This window comes from Lithobates pipiens, unplaced genomic scaffold (assembly GCF_037356315.1).
Source record: "Lithobates pipiens isolate NorthernLeopardFrog02 unplaced genomic scaffold, aLitPip1_a1.2 Scaffold_11, whole genome shotgun sequence".
NCBI lineage: Eukaryota > Metazoa > Chordata > Amphibia > Anura > Ranidae > Lithobates > Lithobates pipiens.
The window spans coordinates 23,574,535-23,589,043 of NW_027507696.1; the positions used below are offsets into that span (position 1 = coordinate 23,574,535).

Below are 14,509 nucleotides of genomic sequence, written 5' to 3' on the forward strand. Positions count from 1 at the left end.
GGAATAGGATTAAAACCTCAATTATACATCAGTATATATCGGTCAGTCATGTTTTCTAATGAAGACATTTTGTACTACATCCGGCTATCTATTTATCATCTATAAATCTTTGATCAGGGCTTTTGCCATAAGAATAGGAGCAGGAACTCCACCCAAGCCCATCCCCATCCCCTGTTCTTGTGTTCTCAGTTTAAGATATACTTTTTTTTACCTTGTTCTAGTGGTTAATTGAAATATATGATACTGGCAACATACATGAATGTAAATGCCATACAGATTTTCAGATTGACACTACAAATAATGAATTAGAAATATAAAACACACTCTTAGAAAATATATTTGTATGCTATCTTTATGTTAAAAGGATGCTATTACAGAAAAAAACCTTCAGTACCTGTTTTTAAGTAGAAACTTATTTAATGGTCCTAGTTCTGCAAGTTCCATAACCAGCATCCAAGACTCCGCCTCACACACTCCGATCATTCTGACAATGTATGGGTTATCCAACTGTTGCATCACCCTTGCTTCAGTCAGCAGCTCCTCCTGGCTAGAAGGGTCGTTGTTTTCATTTTTAAGAATCTTCACAGCAACTTTCTTTTCAGATCTGTTAGAGTTAATTGGAATACTGTCAAGTTGGGATGCTAAGTTTCCACATTTATGTAGTTGTTTTTTATGTAGTTGTTATTCCAGCTGCTGCCCACCAAAAATTATGTTTCAATTCTTTTTATTCAATAAAAGAGGACATAATAACAAGACAATCAAAAACCCAGATAATATTTCTGAATCAACAAAAAAGAAAAAAAACAACCATAAGAAACTAGGACGGTTTCACATGTGCCACAATATATATATATATATAATTTCAAATCTATAATAAATATAAAATACAAGGTGTATTGCCTAGAAGCATATCTTTGCATCCACATATATCACGTTTCTTCACAAAAAAGGAGGCAAGGGACAAGCGAGAAATGGGGGAAACCCTCTTCAAAGCATAGGTACCTTTTCTGATTTTTCTCACAACTATAGTCTAGGGCAGGGGTAGGCAACCTGGGGCCCTCCAGCTTTTGCAGAACTACAAGGCTCATCATGCCTCTGGGAGTAATTGTAACCACCAGCCTTGCAATGCCTCATGGGAAATTTACTTCCACAACAGCTGGCAGGCCCCAGGTTGCCTGCAGCCGGATGATATGGCTGCATAGAAGCTGATCCATACAGTGTCTCTAAGTGTCGGGGAGGGACTGCTCTTTACCATCTCCACAGCTAGCCTGACACCTGGAGAGTGGCCCCGCAAACTGATTTCTTCGGTCTGGTGGTGGTCCAGAGATTCCAAGATGGTGCTGGCGCAACAGGCAGGGCAGACAGAGGCAGAGCAGAGGCTGCTGCAGGGACATGAGTAGCACAGATCACAGTTGCATACGCGCCTTGGGCAGAAGGAGAGCTGTGTTTATCCACCTCAAATAGCCCAGTGAAACAGAAAAGAAGACCGGACGCCGGCAAGATAAATGTCAGTGCCACACAATCTGACACAGATTCTATATCTGACCCTTCAGGCTTTAATGAACCACTTGACACATTTCTCACAGCAGGGCAACCTATTGTAGACACAATCCTTAACCACTACAATACAGGGCACTTTCACCCCCTTCCTTCCCAGCCCAATTTTCAGCTTTCATCGCTCTCGCACTTTCAATGACAATTGCGCGGTCATGCTACACTGTACCCAAATTAAATTTTTATCATTTTTTTTTTAACAAATAGTGCTTTATTTTGGTGGTATTTATTCACGACTCTGTTTTTTATTTTTTGCGATATAAGCGCAAAAAAAGCGGAAATTTGGAAAAAAATTATATTTTCTTTTTTCTATTTTAAAAGAAATCCAATAAAATCAAATTTTGTCATAAATTTAAGCCAAAATGTATTCTGCTACATGTTTTTGGTAAAAAAAATTCCGTTAAGTGTATAATAATTGGTTTGTGTAATCACGGACATATGTATGCAAATGATCATGTACATATGTGTGCAGGTGATCACATACATATGTGTGCAGATAATCATTGGAACATGTGATTTTAGTGGGATATATGTGGGGGACATGTGTTTTTTTATTTGGGGACATGTCTTTTTATTATTTGTGGACATGTGTGGTGACATGTGTATTGTGGTGACATGTGTGTTTACACTGCAGGTTTATACTAGACTGGTGATCAGTTAGTAAAAAGCTGTAAAAACAGCTCATACTCACTGATCACCAGCCGGCTGCAGCGATCTGCTCTCCTCTCCTCAGCGACGACTTCCATGTGAGGAGAGGAGAGCCGATTGCCTAGCAACTGGCTGTTTGTTTACATCACATGATGGCCGTGATTGGACAGGGCTGTAATGTTATCAGGAGGGCCAATCACAGAGCCCTCCTGCCGATCCGAGATGCGCCGTGTCCGGGTGACACGAGCACATCTGGATCACGCCGCTGCGCGGGCACGCACGCGCGCGATCCCCCTCCTTCTGAAGGACGTTCCTGAACGTCCTCTCAGAAGTAGAGAGCTCCCACCCGGCGGTATATGTACATTGGCCGGGTGGGAAGTGGTTAAAGACTTTGAGGGGAGCTCTGCAACAGGATATGGCTTCATCCATGAAAGAAACCAGGGTGAAAATAAAAGCCCTGGGGGGACATGGTGGATCATATTGAAAATAGAATGGGGGACTATGTTTGGGCACACAGTGAAGTGGTTGATGCTCATGAAGATTCTGCGGGAGACATCTGAAATATTGAAATTAAAATGGCGGACTTAGAAGACCACTCCCACCAAGACAATGTCAGATTCCGAAGAATAGCAGAGTCAGTCCCTGCCAAAAACCTTCGCCCGCTTATACAAAAAATTATAGCTGAACTACTCCCCTCTGTCAGCCCCCAAGAACTGGTTATTGACAGAGCTCAAAGGCTCCCTAAACAGTCATTCGTACCAGAATAAGTCCCCAGGGATGTCATAGCAAGGATTCATTACTACCACGTACAAGATCAACTCATGCAATTTGCCCGAAGAAAAAACTCCCTCCCTGAGCCATATGCAGGAATCACCCTGTATACCAACCTCTCTCAAGCGACAATCCAAGCTCTTAAAAATGCAATTGCTGTCACTAAAATACTCTGAAACAATATTTCATACAAATGGAAATTCCCCACCAAGTTATCCATCAAAAGGAACAACAAGTCACACCTCGTTTTAATCTGGACGAGGGCCTTGATCTTCTGAGGAGTTGGGATCTTCTACCGGAGGACGAGGAGGACATATCTGACAGTCCTTCCCAAAAATGTTGATCTACACCGTGGCGTACAAGTCCTAACAGATGACACCATTTCGCTCTTACGAGCTGTTACCCTGAAGGCAGCCTGGCTTACTCTACTTACTCTTCTGTCTTAAATCTGCAGCCTCAGAATCTTCCTTAAGGCAAAATGCAGCCCTCCTGGCTTCAACATAGGATCCTGTCTGGCTGGACACTATTTTTCTCCCTCATGTTGTGTACAGGACACACCTGTCCCCTCGAGTTGGATTCCAACTCGCCACTTTCTTTTGTTTGGGTTAACTTTCTGCTTACACTCATCCAAGCTAATGTGATTGAGGTCCTATCAGAATATCACTACACTCTTCTGTCTTACTATGGTAATTAAATTGATGTTGATAAAGGCCAAACACAGGGCTCTCCGGAAGGAGGCACCCAACCAATGCTGTTACATCTTGTGCGTGCAAGAGACACACTTTTCTGTCTTCAACCCCCCACGTTGCACACACACACAAATTTTCCTCATGTATTCCACTCAAACCACCAGAAGATGAAAAGTGGAGTATTGGTAGCAAACAATGATACAGTCTCATTTAACCTACTGGATTCATTAATTAATCCTAAAGGAAGATTCATAATTTTGGTCGCTGAGATTAACAATACAACTTACACCCTTCTGGCTTTATATTCTCCTAATGTCCACCCGCAACGCTTGTTGGGGAAAATGCTGAGTAAAGCATGCAACATCCAAAAAGGCTATCTGTTGTTGTGTGGGGATTTCAATGCACCTATGAATCCTGCAATGGACTCCACAGCCAAGAACAAAAGGAAGAAGACAGGCCTTAACTCTTTTTTCTTTCAGGAAGATCTACATGGCCCCTGGAGATGCCTGCATACTTCAGAGCAGGTCTACTTCTTCTTCTCTACTGCACACAAACACATATTCAAGGATTTACCTTTTCCTTACAGATAAGCAGTTTTTGCAAATGCCAACCTCAGCCAACATCCATCAGACCACTTGGCAATTTAGCTGGATACTGTGGATGGTCGAACTGGAACCCATACATCCTTATGGAGGAACAATACGTTTATTTTGTCTAATCTTGTATATGCTAAGGACCTAAAGACACTAATGGATCTAGTGGTGTCTTGAACTTATGGTGTACTCACAAATCTTTTATAAGAGGGGTATTGATCTAACCAGCTGCCAGGGAGAAAAGGAAGAAAGCATGTCCTCACTGCTAAAAGAAAGTGCACACTTAGAAGGTTTGCATAAACAGACCTCTCAGAATTCTACCTTAAACTTAGAAGTCTCAGAGAGGAGCTTAAATCTATTCTTATAGTGGACCAGGAGAAATGTTTTAAAAGATTACAGCTAACACCTTACTCTCAGAAAAACAAAACAGGGAAGAGACTGGCTGCACAACTTAAACAGACAAGCCAAAATGAGGATAGAAAAAATAACACACCATAGCACGCAAAAAGTAGCTATAAACCCACACCACATAGCACAAATTTTCTGTGACTATTACGCCTCTCCCTATAATTTAAAGGGCGACTCACTCATTCCACTCCCTAAACCAGAAGATATTTCATCCTTCCTGAACAGCATTAACCTCCAATCAATAGACCCATATGCCAGATTAATAAACCTATTGACAAGGGGTGCTTAAGGTTATTACTGCACTCACATCAAATAATTCTCCAGGCATAGATGGGCTTTCCTCAGAATATTATGAAAACCTTATCATCTATCTTAGATCCACACCTTGTGAATGTTTCTAATGAAGCTGCCTAGCTGGAACAATTTCCCAAGGAAATGCTTGAAGCTGTAATAATTGCTCTCCCTAAACCGGGTAAGGAACCCAATCAACCACAAAACTTTAGGCTGATTTCTCTATTGAACTCTGACTTAAAAAAATATTCTAAAATATTGGCTAATAGACTCCTTGATGTAACGCCTGTCTCATAGGACCAGAACAAGTTGGGTTTGTAAAAGACACACAGGCTCTAGGTGGGACAAGGAAGATGATTAATTGAATCCACTACGCAGAATAAAGTAAAATGCCTTCCCTGCTCCTTGCCTTGGATGCCTAGAAGACATTTGACAGGGTACACTGGGGGTAGCTCTCCCAAGTGCTACTTAAATTTGGATTCTTTGGGTTTACCTGCTTCACTATTATGTCCCTCTACAAAATCTGCTAAAGTATTCGTCTCGAGGACATTATCCAGGACCTTTGATTTGACCAATGGAACTAGACAGGGATGCCCCCTGTCCCCTATATCATCTTTTCCCTTGCAATAGAACCCCTTGCAGAAGCGATCAGAATCAGTACATGAATAAAGGTCCTATGCATTGGGCAATATGAGAACAAAATAGGGCTTTTTGCAGATGATAGTAGTTTATCTCTTTCTGTCCTGAGTCATCGCTTACCTGTGTGTAGGACCTAATAGATGAATTCGGACACATATCATACTACAACATTAACACTAGTAAATGCCATGTCCTCTCCATGGGAATCTCCTCTGAAGCAATCCTTCACCTAAAAAGAAAATTTCACTTCAACGGGGACTCTCCCTCTATCACTTATTTGGGAATTCAACTTAATTTTCCCACAAAAAATTATATGAAACTAACTATCCAATTCTCTTACGTAAAATAACCAAAGACCTGAACCGTATAGGTAGGAATCAATTATCCTGTTTAGGAAGAGCAGTGGCTTTTAAAATGCAAGCCCTCCTAAAAATTCTGTATGTTTTTAGAACACACCCAATGTATTTTCCACCTTCCTTCTTTGCTAAATGCAACTCCATACTCTTTTTTCAATTTTTCTTTGGCAAGGCCATAAGCCCAGAATAGCATTTACCTCCCTAACCAAACATAGACGAGAAGGTGGAATTGGTCTCCCAGATCTGAAAGCTTACTATAGAGCCTCCCTTCTTGACCAAATGCAAGATTGGGTTACAGTCTCACAGGATAAACTGTGGGTAACTATAGTGAGATCACTTCTAAAGCACCATGATCTGATAGCGCTTATGGTAGCATCTCCTATGTAACCTACTGTATGTAAATTAGCTCACCCAACTGTGGCTGCATCCCTAGAAGCCTGGCAGGAGCTTCTCTATCTACAGCACACAAATAATGACACCTGCTACATAGATATTCCCACAAGGAATATGAATGGCTCATCCTATTCTTTTCAGCAAAAGACTGGTTAGTAAGAGGTTTAATCTTCCTAGACAATATTAAAAGAAACTCATTGCCCCAAGATGTCTTTAGGATTAATCAAATTAACCACTCAGTGATTATAAAGACAAAATAGAAGTTCCTAAATCGATTTGGAATTACCTTAAAGGAAATATATCAAAAAATACACGTGGTATTTCCTTTTTCTACTCGCTGCTAACCATTAGTACAGACAAGACTAAAGAGCATGGTATGCTAAGTTGGGAAAGTGAACTAGCCAATACCTGTACTGTAGAACAATGGAGTAAGGCTATCCATATCAGTTACTGAGCCACTGCTTGCATTGACCATTGGGATGTTTTTCCAAAAATGTATCGTAAGTGGAACTTGACCCCTTATAGATTGTCAAAAAATTCTCTTGCTACCTCTAATCTAATCTATGCTGGAGGATATGTACGCAGATAAGGAGTCTATATCATATATTGTGTAAGTGTGTACACATTCAACCATTTTGGAAGAAGGTAGTTGATCTAATTGGGGAGGTTACAAGGAATAATACTGCTCTCAACCCAGAACCAACACTATTAAACATAAGATGATCCTGCTCCATACAGAATCACTGCTCCATATAGCTTACATTCTGTACGCAGCTATTACAAGTCATTGGAAATCCCCCTTTCCCCCAACTTATAAGACATAATAGCACGATTGAATGTGCAATGCCAATCTGAAAAGAGTTTAAATCCTCCTCCTTCCTAAAATTCTGGGGGCCTTGGTTGAAACACCCTAAGGCCTCTACAGGCCTTTTAATGTGATCATTTTTATTAATACAAATGGTGCATTAATATATCCATTCTTACTGTATTTTAAAGATGTTCTTCATTGTTTTGAAGGTTCATTGTTTGTTATTACTCTGGTTACTTTGCTATTAATAGCCCTTTGTTTGTTAGTATGGAAGCATTTGATTAATCACTCTGGTAGGGTTGTTGGTCCATACCCTGGCACAGTTTGCTCCCACTTGGAGTGCTGGGGTGGAGGTGGCCATCGACTTTCACTTAGGCCCCTTTCACACTGGGGCAGGTTTCAGGCGCTACAGTGCTAAAAATAGCGCCTGTGTAGCGCCTGAAAAAAACGGCCCCTTTCACTCCAGTGTGAAAGCCGGAGGGCTTTCACACTGGAGCGGTGCACTAAAAAAGTCCTGCTAGTGGTGAAAAAAGTCCTGTTAGCCGCATCTTTGTAGCGGTGAAGGAACGGTGTATTCACCTATCCTAAACCGCTCCTACCCATTGAAATCAATGGAGCAGCGGCACTTTGAGGGCGGTTTTAACCCTTTTTCGGCTGCTAGCGGGGGTTAAAACTGCCCCGCTAGTGGCTGCATACCGCTGCTAAAACGACGGTAAAGCGCCGCCAAAGAGAAATAAATAAATAAATAAACCCCCAAAAGCCCCCGAAAGGAGACAACAAAACCAAAAATAAAAAATGACTTATACTCATTTAGAGGTTAGAATGCGGGAGAGATACTTGTAGATACTGTATGTCCCTGTTTCTAACCTTCCCTTATCACTCCGTGCTCCCATATCCATCCCCCTACCCGCCCTACATCCATTCTATAGCGATGAGTATATAGTATATTCACTAATCCAAATTACTGTAATGCAACAAAAGAAAAAAAAAAGGAAAAGAAAAAATAATTGAAAAATTAGAAATGTTTTATTTTCCCTTTCCCTTATAACTTTTCTTCCTCCCCCTATCCTTTTGAAAATTGTTAAATCTCCCATTAATTGACCCCACACAAAAAAGAAAACACACACCCCAAAAAACAAAAGCAAAACAAAAAACCAAACCAAAAAATTAAATGAACTAGTTATAGTGATTTAGGGGGAAGAATCAGGGGGAGCCACTCTTTGCTATCCCCCCAATTCCATACATCCCCTTCTGTGCTTCCATATTCATGCCCCTATTCCCTCCCATCCACACATTGGCCCATTCTATCTCGGTGTGCATATTCACTGCTCCACATTAATGTGGGTTCAATAAAGGAAAGAAAACAAAGAAAAGGGGAAGGCGAAAAGGGGGGCCAAAAATGTATGGCCAGGCAGGGCTAATCCCGTCACCCATCTTATCTTCTTAACATAATACAAGGTTTCCTCCACCTCGCTCTCCCTCCCCACCAAAAGAGATATACTGTATATTTATTTTCCAGTACCCTATATTGCATTGGCTTTCCATGTATCAATCCAATTCTAGGCTATATCATTAAACTTGTTTAAGGGAACCTGTAAAAAGTGTTATAGCTATCCCTGTCATAGTTATAGCTCCTAACTGTCTGGATCACATTCTTGTTGGATTTTGAGCACTCAGCTTCCCTGGGAGGTAGCCCAGTCAAATCACTGGTGTCTGAGCAGGTAAGTCAGCAGAAGTCAATAACCAAGGAATTTTCATTTAGCAGCAGTGTTGTCAGCATGCTATGTGCACTCCTTCATTTGGCCGTTGCACTGCCTATCAAATCTGCAGGATGCATTTGCAGACCTGATAGGCAGCCCAACTAAGGGAACACGCATAACTGGCCAACAACAATGCTGCTAACTGAAAGGCAGAAGCTGGAGCCCCATACACACTATCAGATTGTCTGCTGAGTTTTTCCTTCAGATTTACCAAAACCATGTAGTAGAAGGGCCTGCCTGATTGCATACACATTGAAACTCCTAGGGTTTGACCTCATATTATATGGTTTTGGTAAATCTGAAGGAAAAACTCAGCAGACAATCTGATAGTGTGTACGGAGCTTTAGTGTTGTCAGCCTGAAACAGAAAGTGCTGCTATGTTTTCACACCACTCCTGGTAAAGCTGAATTTAACTCTGCTACATATATTTTTTTTAATTGGGCCCCCAGAGAATTATGGTATAATGTGCTAGTATGCACAGCATATTAGCATGTTATGGCCGACTTACCTGTCAAACAAAGCGTTTCAGTGCTGCAGTGTCAGTGGTTCCGCTGGTCCTGGGTGCTTCCATCTTCTCCTTCTTCTTTCCAAGTTCGCTCTGTTTAGCCACTTGAATGACCAGGCCACATTGATGTCACTCTCGCGGATGTGCACAGGAATTACTTTATCACGGCATAGAGTGGTGCCGTGATTGTACTCTGAGCTGCACATGCGTGGCCCAGTGTACATTACCATGGATGGGCAGTCAGAAGCATTTATGACAAAAGAAACCAGGGTCTCTTCTGTTAAAAAAAAAACCCTACCGGTCAGCGTTTTAAAAAAAATTAAGTTTAATTTCCACTTAAATACATTTTGGAGTTGGCTCTGAAAAACAGTGCGATTATAACCCAAAATGTTATAATGTTAAACATTGTAAAACTACTTCAGCCATAGGAAGCATAACCACTATCTGCCACCCTATTGTCTTCTGGCCCAGTGTTAACCATCAATGGGAATGCTTGAGTGACATGGTTGGCATCTTGTTCAAAGTGATTGTAAAGGTTTTTTTTTTTTTTTTTTTTAAATAACAAACATGTCATACTTACCTGCTTTGTGCAATGATTTTAAAGAGCAGCCCTGATCCTCTTCTTCTGGGGTTCCCCGCCAGTGCTTCTTACTCCACCCCCCACAGAGTTCCCCCATAGCAAGCGGCTTGCTATGGGTGCACTCATGCGTGCTTGCTCCAGAGCCACACTCTTTGTGTTCATAAGAGCAAGAAAATATCACCAGCACACCATGGATCTCCAGAATGGGTCCAAAGCCTTATTCAACTATCACATCATTACAGCAAATAGCAATATTTCTGAGCCTCGCAGGATCCCTTCATCAGGCATCTGACACAATGAAAGGCTTGGCCCTACCCCCCATTACCCCATCACTGGCTCTGATTCACAGCAGCAGGAGACAGGAGCTCCTGCGGCTGTATCTGAGCCAATGAAAAGCGAGAGAGCTTTGGTTCTCATGCATATTGCTGGATTGAGATAGGGCTCAGATTTGTACTGGGGGGGGGGGGGGCTGCAGGTGTAGAAAACCATCTGCCTTTACAACCACTTTAAGGCTATTCAAGAGAGAGATACAGTGCATACGATCTAAAGCTATGTGATTGAAAGCAGATATTTCATTGCAGGAGAAAAGTAGAAAATCCTTTCGATATAGAATGAACATCTATCATGCTCTAATGCACTTACTTTGATGTTTTAAAGATTCCTTTTTTCACAGTCCCAAAATTGCCAGAACCCAATTCAATATCAACTAATTCGAGTTGTTCTCGCTTTATTTTAAGAGTTTGAGTTCTTAGCTCATCAGGATCTTCATATATTCCTCGATACACATCTGTGTCCATTGGCATGGAATACAGGGAACTTTCTGAAACTGGCATAAAAGACAGAGCTGAAATAACTTGTTTACATTTATTGCATGGCTTTTCGTAATCATATTATTTCAATATTCTATGGGTTTCTCAGTTGCTGTTTTGAAAAATGTAAATGTTTAAATATAACAATCTTTTGTCATTTCACATTGAATTATTTTAATCATTTGCACCGAATGAAGTTCAAACACATCAACTTGAAAGGTTGAATATTATTTAGAACTACATGGCATGATGTAATACAACAGTGCAATGGACAACATGTAAGGCCGCGTACACACGGGCGGACTGTTCGCCCAACTTTGTCCGCTGAACAGTGTTTGGGCGGACAGTCCGCTCGTGTGTGGGCTTTCAGCGGACAGTTTCAGCGGACAGTTGGACGGACAAGGTTTTTCAGAAATTCCGAAAAACTGTCCGCTGAAACCTTGTTTGAGCGAACAGTCCGCCCGTGTGTAGGCTTGTTCGTCAAACAAAGTTGCGCGCATGCTCAGAAAGGATTTTCACGCCGAAAGCTATAATGCAGTGTATAGGACGTCGTATTTTTCGTCCCGTCGTACGTGCCGTTCACGTCATCGCGCACGGTTTCAGCAAACTGTTCGTTCGTCGTGTGTGGGCATGTCCGTCCATGCTAATTTTGAGCGGACTGTTTGCCGAAACTGTTGGACGGACAAAGTTGGGCGAACAGTCCGCGCGTGTGTACGCGGCCTAACATTAATACTTTATATAGGCAACAAACCCCAATGTGAAAATTATTTTTCAAATAGATATACATATAAATGATTTTGCACTCTGAAGTATATAATGTAGAACCCATTAATTATATACACTTACTGGCCACTTTATTAGGTAAACCTTGCTAGTACTGGGTTGGATCCCCTTTTGCCTTCAGAACTGCCTTAATTCTTCGTGGCATAGATTCAACAAGGTGTTGGAAATATTCCTCAGAGATTTTGGTCCGTATTGATATAATAGTATCATGCAGAAGCTGCAGATTTTTTGGCTGCACATTCATGATGCATATAGCCCATTCCACCACATGCCAAAGGTGCTCTATTGGATTGAGATCTGGTGACTTTTAAGGCCATTGGAATACAGAGAACTCATTGTCATGTTCAAGAAACCAGTGGTGAGATGATTTGAGCTTTATGACATGGTGCATTATCCTGCTGGAAGGAGCCATCAGAAGATGAGTACACTGTAGTCATAAAGGGATGGACATGGTCAGCAACAATACTCAAGTAGGCCGTGGCATTTAAACGCTGCTCAATTGGTACTATGGGGCCCAAAGTGTGCCAAGGAAATATCCCCACACCATTACACCACCAGCCTGAACTGTTGATACAAGCTGAGATGGATCCATGCTTTCATGTTGTTTACAGAAAATTCGGACCCTACCATCTGAATTTTGCAGCTGAAATCGAGACTCATCAGACCAGACAACTTTTTTTCCAAACTTCTCTTGTTCAATTTTGATGAGCCTGTGCAAATTGTAGCCTCAGATTCCTGTTTTTAGCTGACAGGAGTGGCACCCCGATGTGGTCTTCTGCTGCTGTAGCCCATCTACTTCAAGGTTCGATGTGTTATGCATTTAGAGATGGTATTCTGCATACCTTGGTTATAACGAGTGGTTATTTGAGATACTGTTGCCTTTCTATCATCTCAAACCAATCTGCCCATTCTTCTCTGACAAGGCATTTTAGTCCACACAACTGCCGCTCACTGGATATTTTTCTTTTTCGGACCATTCTCTGTAAACCCTAGAGATGGCTGTGCGTGAAAATACCAGTAGATCAGCAGATTTTAAATACTCAGACCAGTCTGTCTGGCACCAACAACCATGCTTCATTCAAAGTCACTTAAATCCCCTTTCTTTCCCATTCTGATGCTCGGTTTGAACTTCAGCTAGTTGTCTTCACCACGTCCAATTGCCTAAATGCATTAAGTTGCTGCCATGTGATTGGCTGATTAGTAATTTGTGCTACCAAGCAATTGAATGGGTGTACCTATTAAAGTGGACGGTGTGTGTATATGCATACAGTATATATTGTATAGATTACAGTAACATATTATGATAAGGCATTTATGGCCGAACTCAATCCAAAAAATGTTTTTGTCCTTGAATAGATCAGTCAGATTCGTATTGCTGTCTGTGATCTCTATAGAGGCATTTTAATTAAAGTCTATGGAACCTAAACACAACCTGTTATGGGGAAAAAAGTCCCTGACCCAAAAAACACACTGGTGGAAAACACACAATTGTTAACATGACCCATAGGAAACCATGTTAAATGGACTGTAGTGGGTTTTTGCACAACTGAAAATGTACTGAAATGGTATAGGTGTGAATCAAGCCTTAGTTTCCCTTCAGCATCTTTAGCGTGAATTTACTTTATTGGAGGAGTGCCCTAAGAGAATTCAGTCTATGAAGGAAATATACCAAGCTTAGGCTTTGGTTATAGCCCTTGGGGCTTACCATTAAGATGACCCATGTCTCTAATACTGTGAATTATATTGCCTTGTTGGATTGACTTTATAATCTGCATGCAGTGTTTATCCTTTTAACAACACACTACATCAGCTATACTGAAGCATGGATCCTGTCCTGTAATCATATCTATTATGTGGATGTTGTTGAAAAACTATTGGAGAAATAATTACATAATTTACTTCACCTTGTTTGTGTCCATTTGTGATAGAGGTGGCAGCTCTTTGCTGAATGTATATAATTGTAGTGGTCAAAGTGAAATATGATTAATGTAGTTTTGTTTATGTTTATATTATTTGGGGTTTTGTATTTTTTAAGTAATAATCGATCAAGAAAGGTCTATCTATCTATCTATCTATCTATCTATCTATCTATCTATCTATCTACTGTATATGGATGTATTTTCAATGGTTACTTTGGATTTTTTTTTTTTTTTGCTGTATATATTTTTCTATTTAATTTTATATTTTTGGAGAAGCATACAAATCTCTAATTATTCTAGTTGCTGATACTTGTGATATTTGAAGGCAGGGTGCGCTTTCTCCCTGATTATGATTTTATTGCTTTTTCTCCTCTGGGTTTGGTTCCCCAGAAACAGCATCTAATATCAGAAACAGTTTTGCTTAGTGAAGAACTGTAACTAATAATAAAAAGAAGCTGTTCTCCTGATTCTTATTCAATTGTCTTAAGCAAACACAATTGGCTGAGACTAACATTTAATGTTATGATGCGGACATATGACAGAAATGCCTTATGGTGTTTAGATCATGAATGGATATTTATGTGCTCTTAGATGGTTATGTTCACTTTGGACCTAAAACGAAACTTTGGAAACACTTACCAAAGGTAGCTTATTTAGAACATATCAGTGCAGCATAAATGCAATTGTCCCCACTACTAAACTACAAGTAATCTGTGAGATTATTTTCCTAGTTTTTGAAATCACTGAAAATGAGTATCCACTTTCTTACTAGCAAAAAAAAAAAAACCCATATGCATTGGGGGTTATTTACTAAAGGCAAATCCACTTTGCACTACAAGCGCAAAGTGCACTTGAAATTGCACTGAAAGTGCACTTGGAAGTGCAGTTGCTGTAGATCCCATGCAAGGAAGATAAAAAAAAAATAGCATTTTAGTTTGCACATGATTGGATAATAAAATCAGCAGAGCTTCCCCTCATTTCAGATACCCCTCAGATTTACAGC

At 40.7% G+C, this 14,509-nt stretch overlaps 1 protein-coding gene across 4 annotated transcripts in view; it reads right to left on the bottom strand.

Annotated features, from left to right (window-relative positions):
• Nucleotides 1–14,509, bottom strand: part of SYK (spleen associated tyrosine kinase) — a 181,578-nt gene that overhangs the window by 43,224 nt on the left and 123,845 nt on the right. For all 4 annotated transcript variants that reach the window (XM_077469867.1, XM_077469884.1, XM_077469858.1 and 1 more), the window contains 2 exons: nt 10,638–10,821; nt 395–604 (listed from right to left, as the gene is read on the bottom strand). In XM_077469867.1, the coding sequence (XP_077325993.1) occupies nt 395–604; nt 10,638–10,821 (394 nt within the window). The remainder of the gene's footprint in view (nt 1–394; nt 605–10,637; nt 10,822–14,509) is intronic.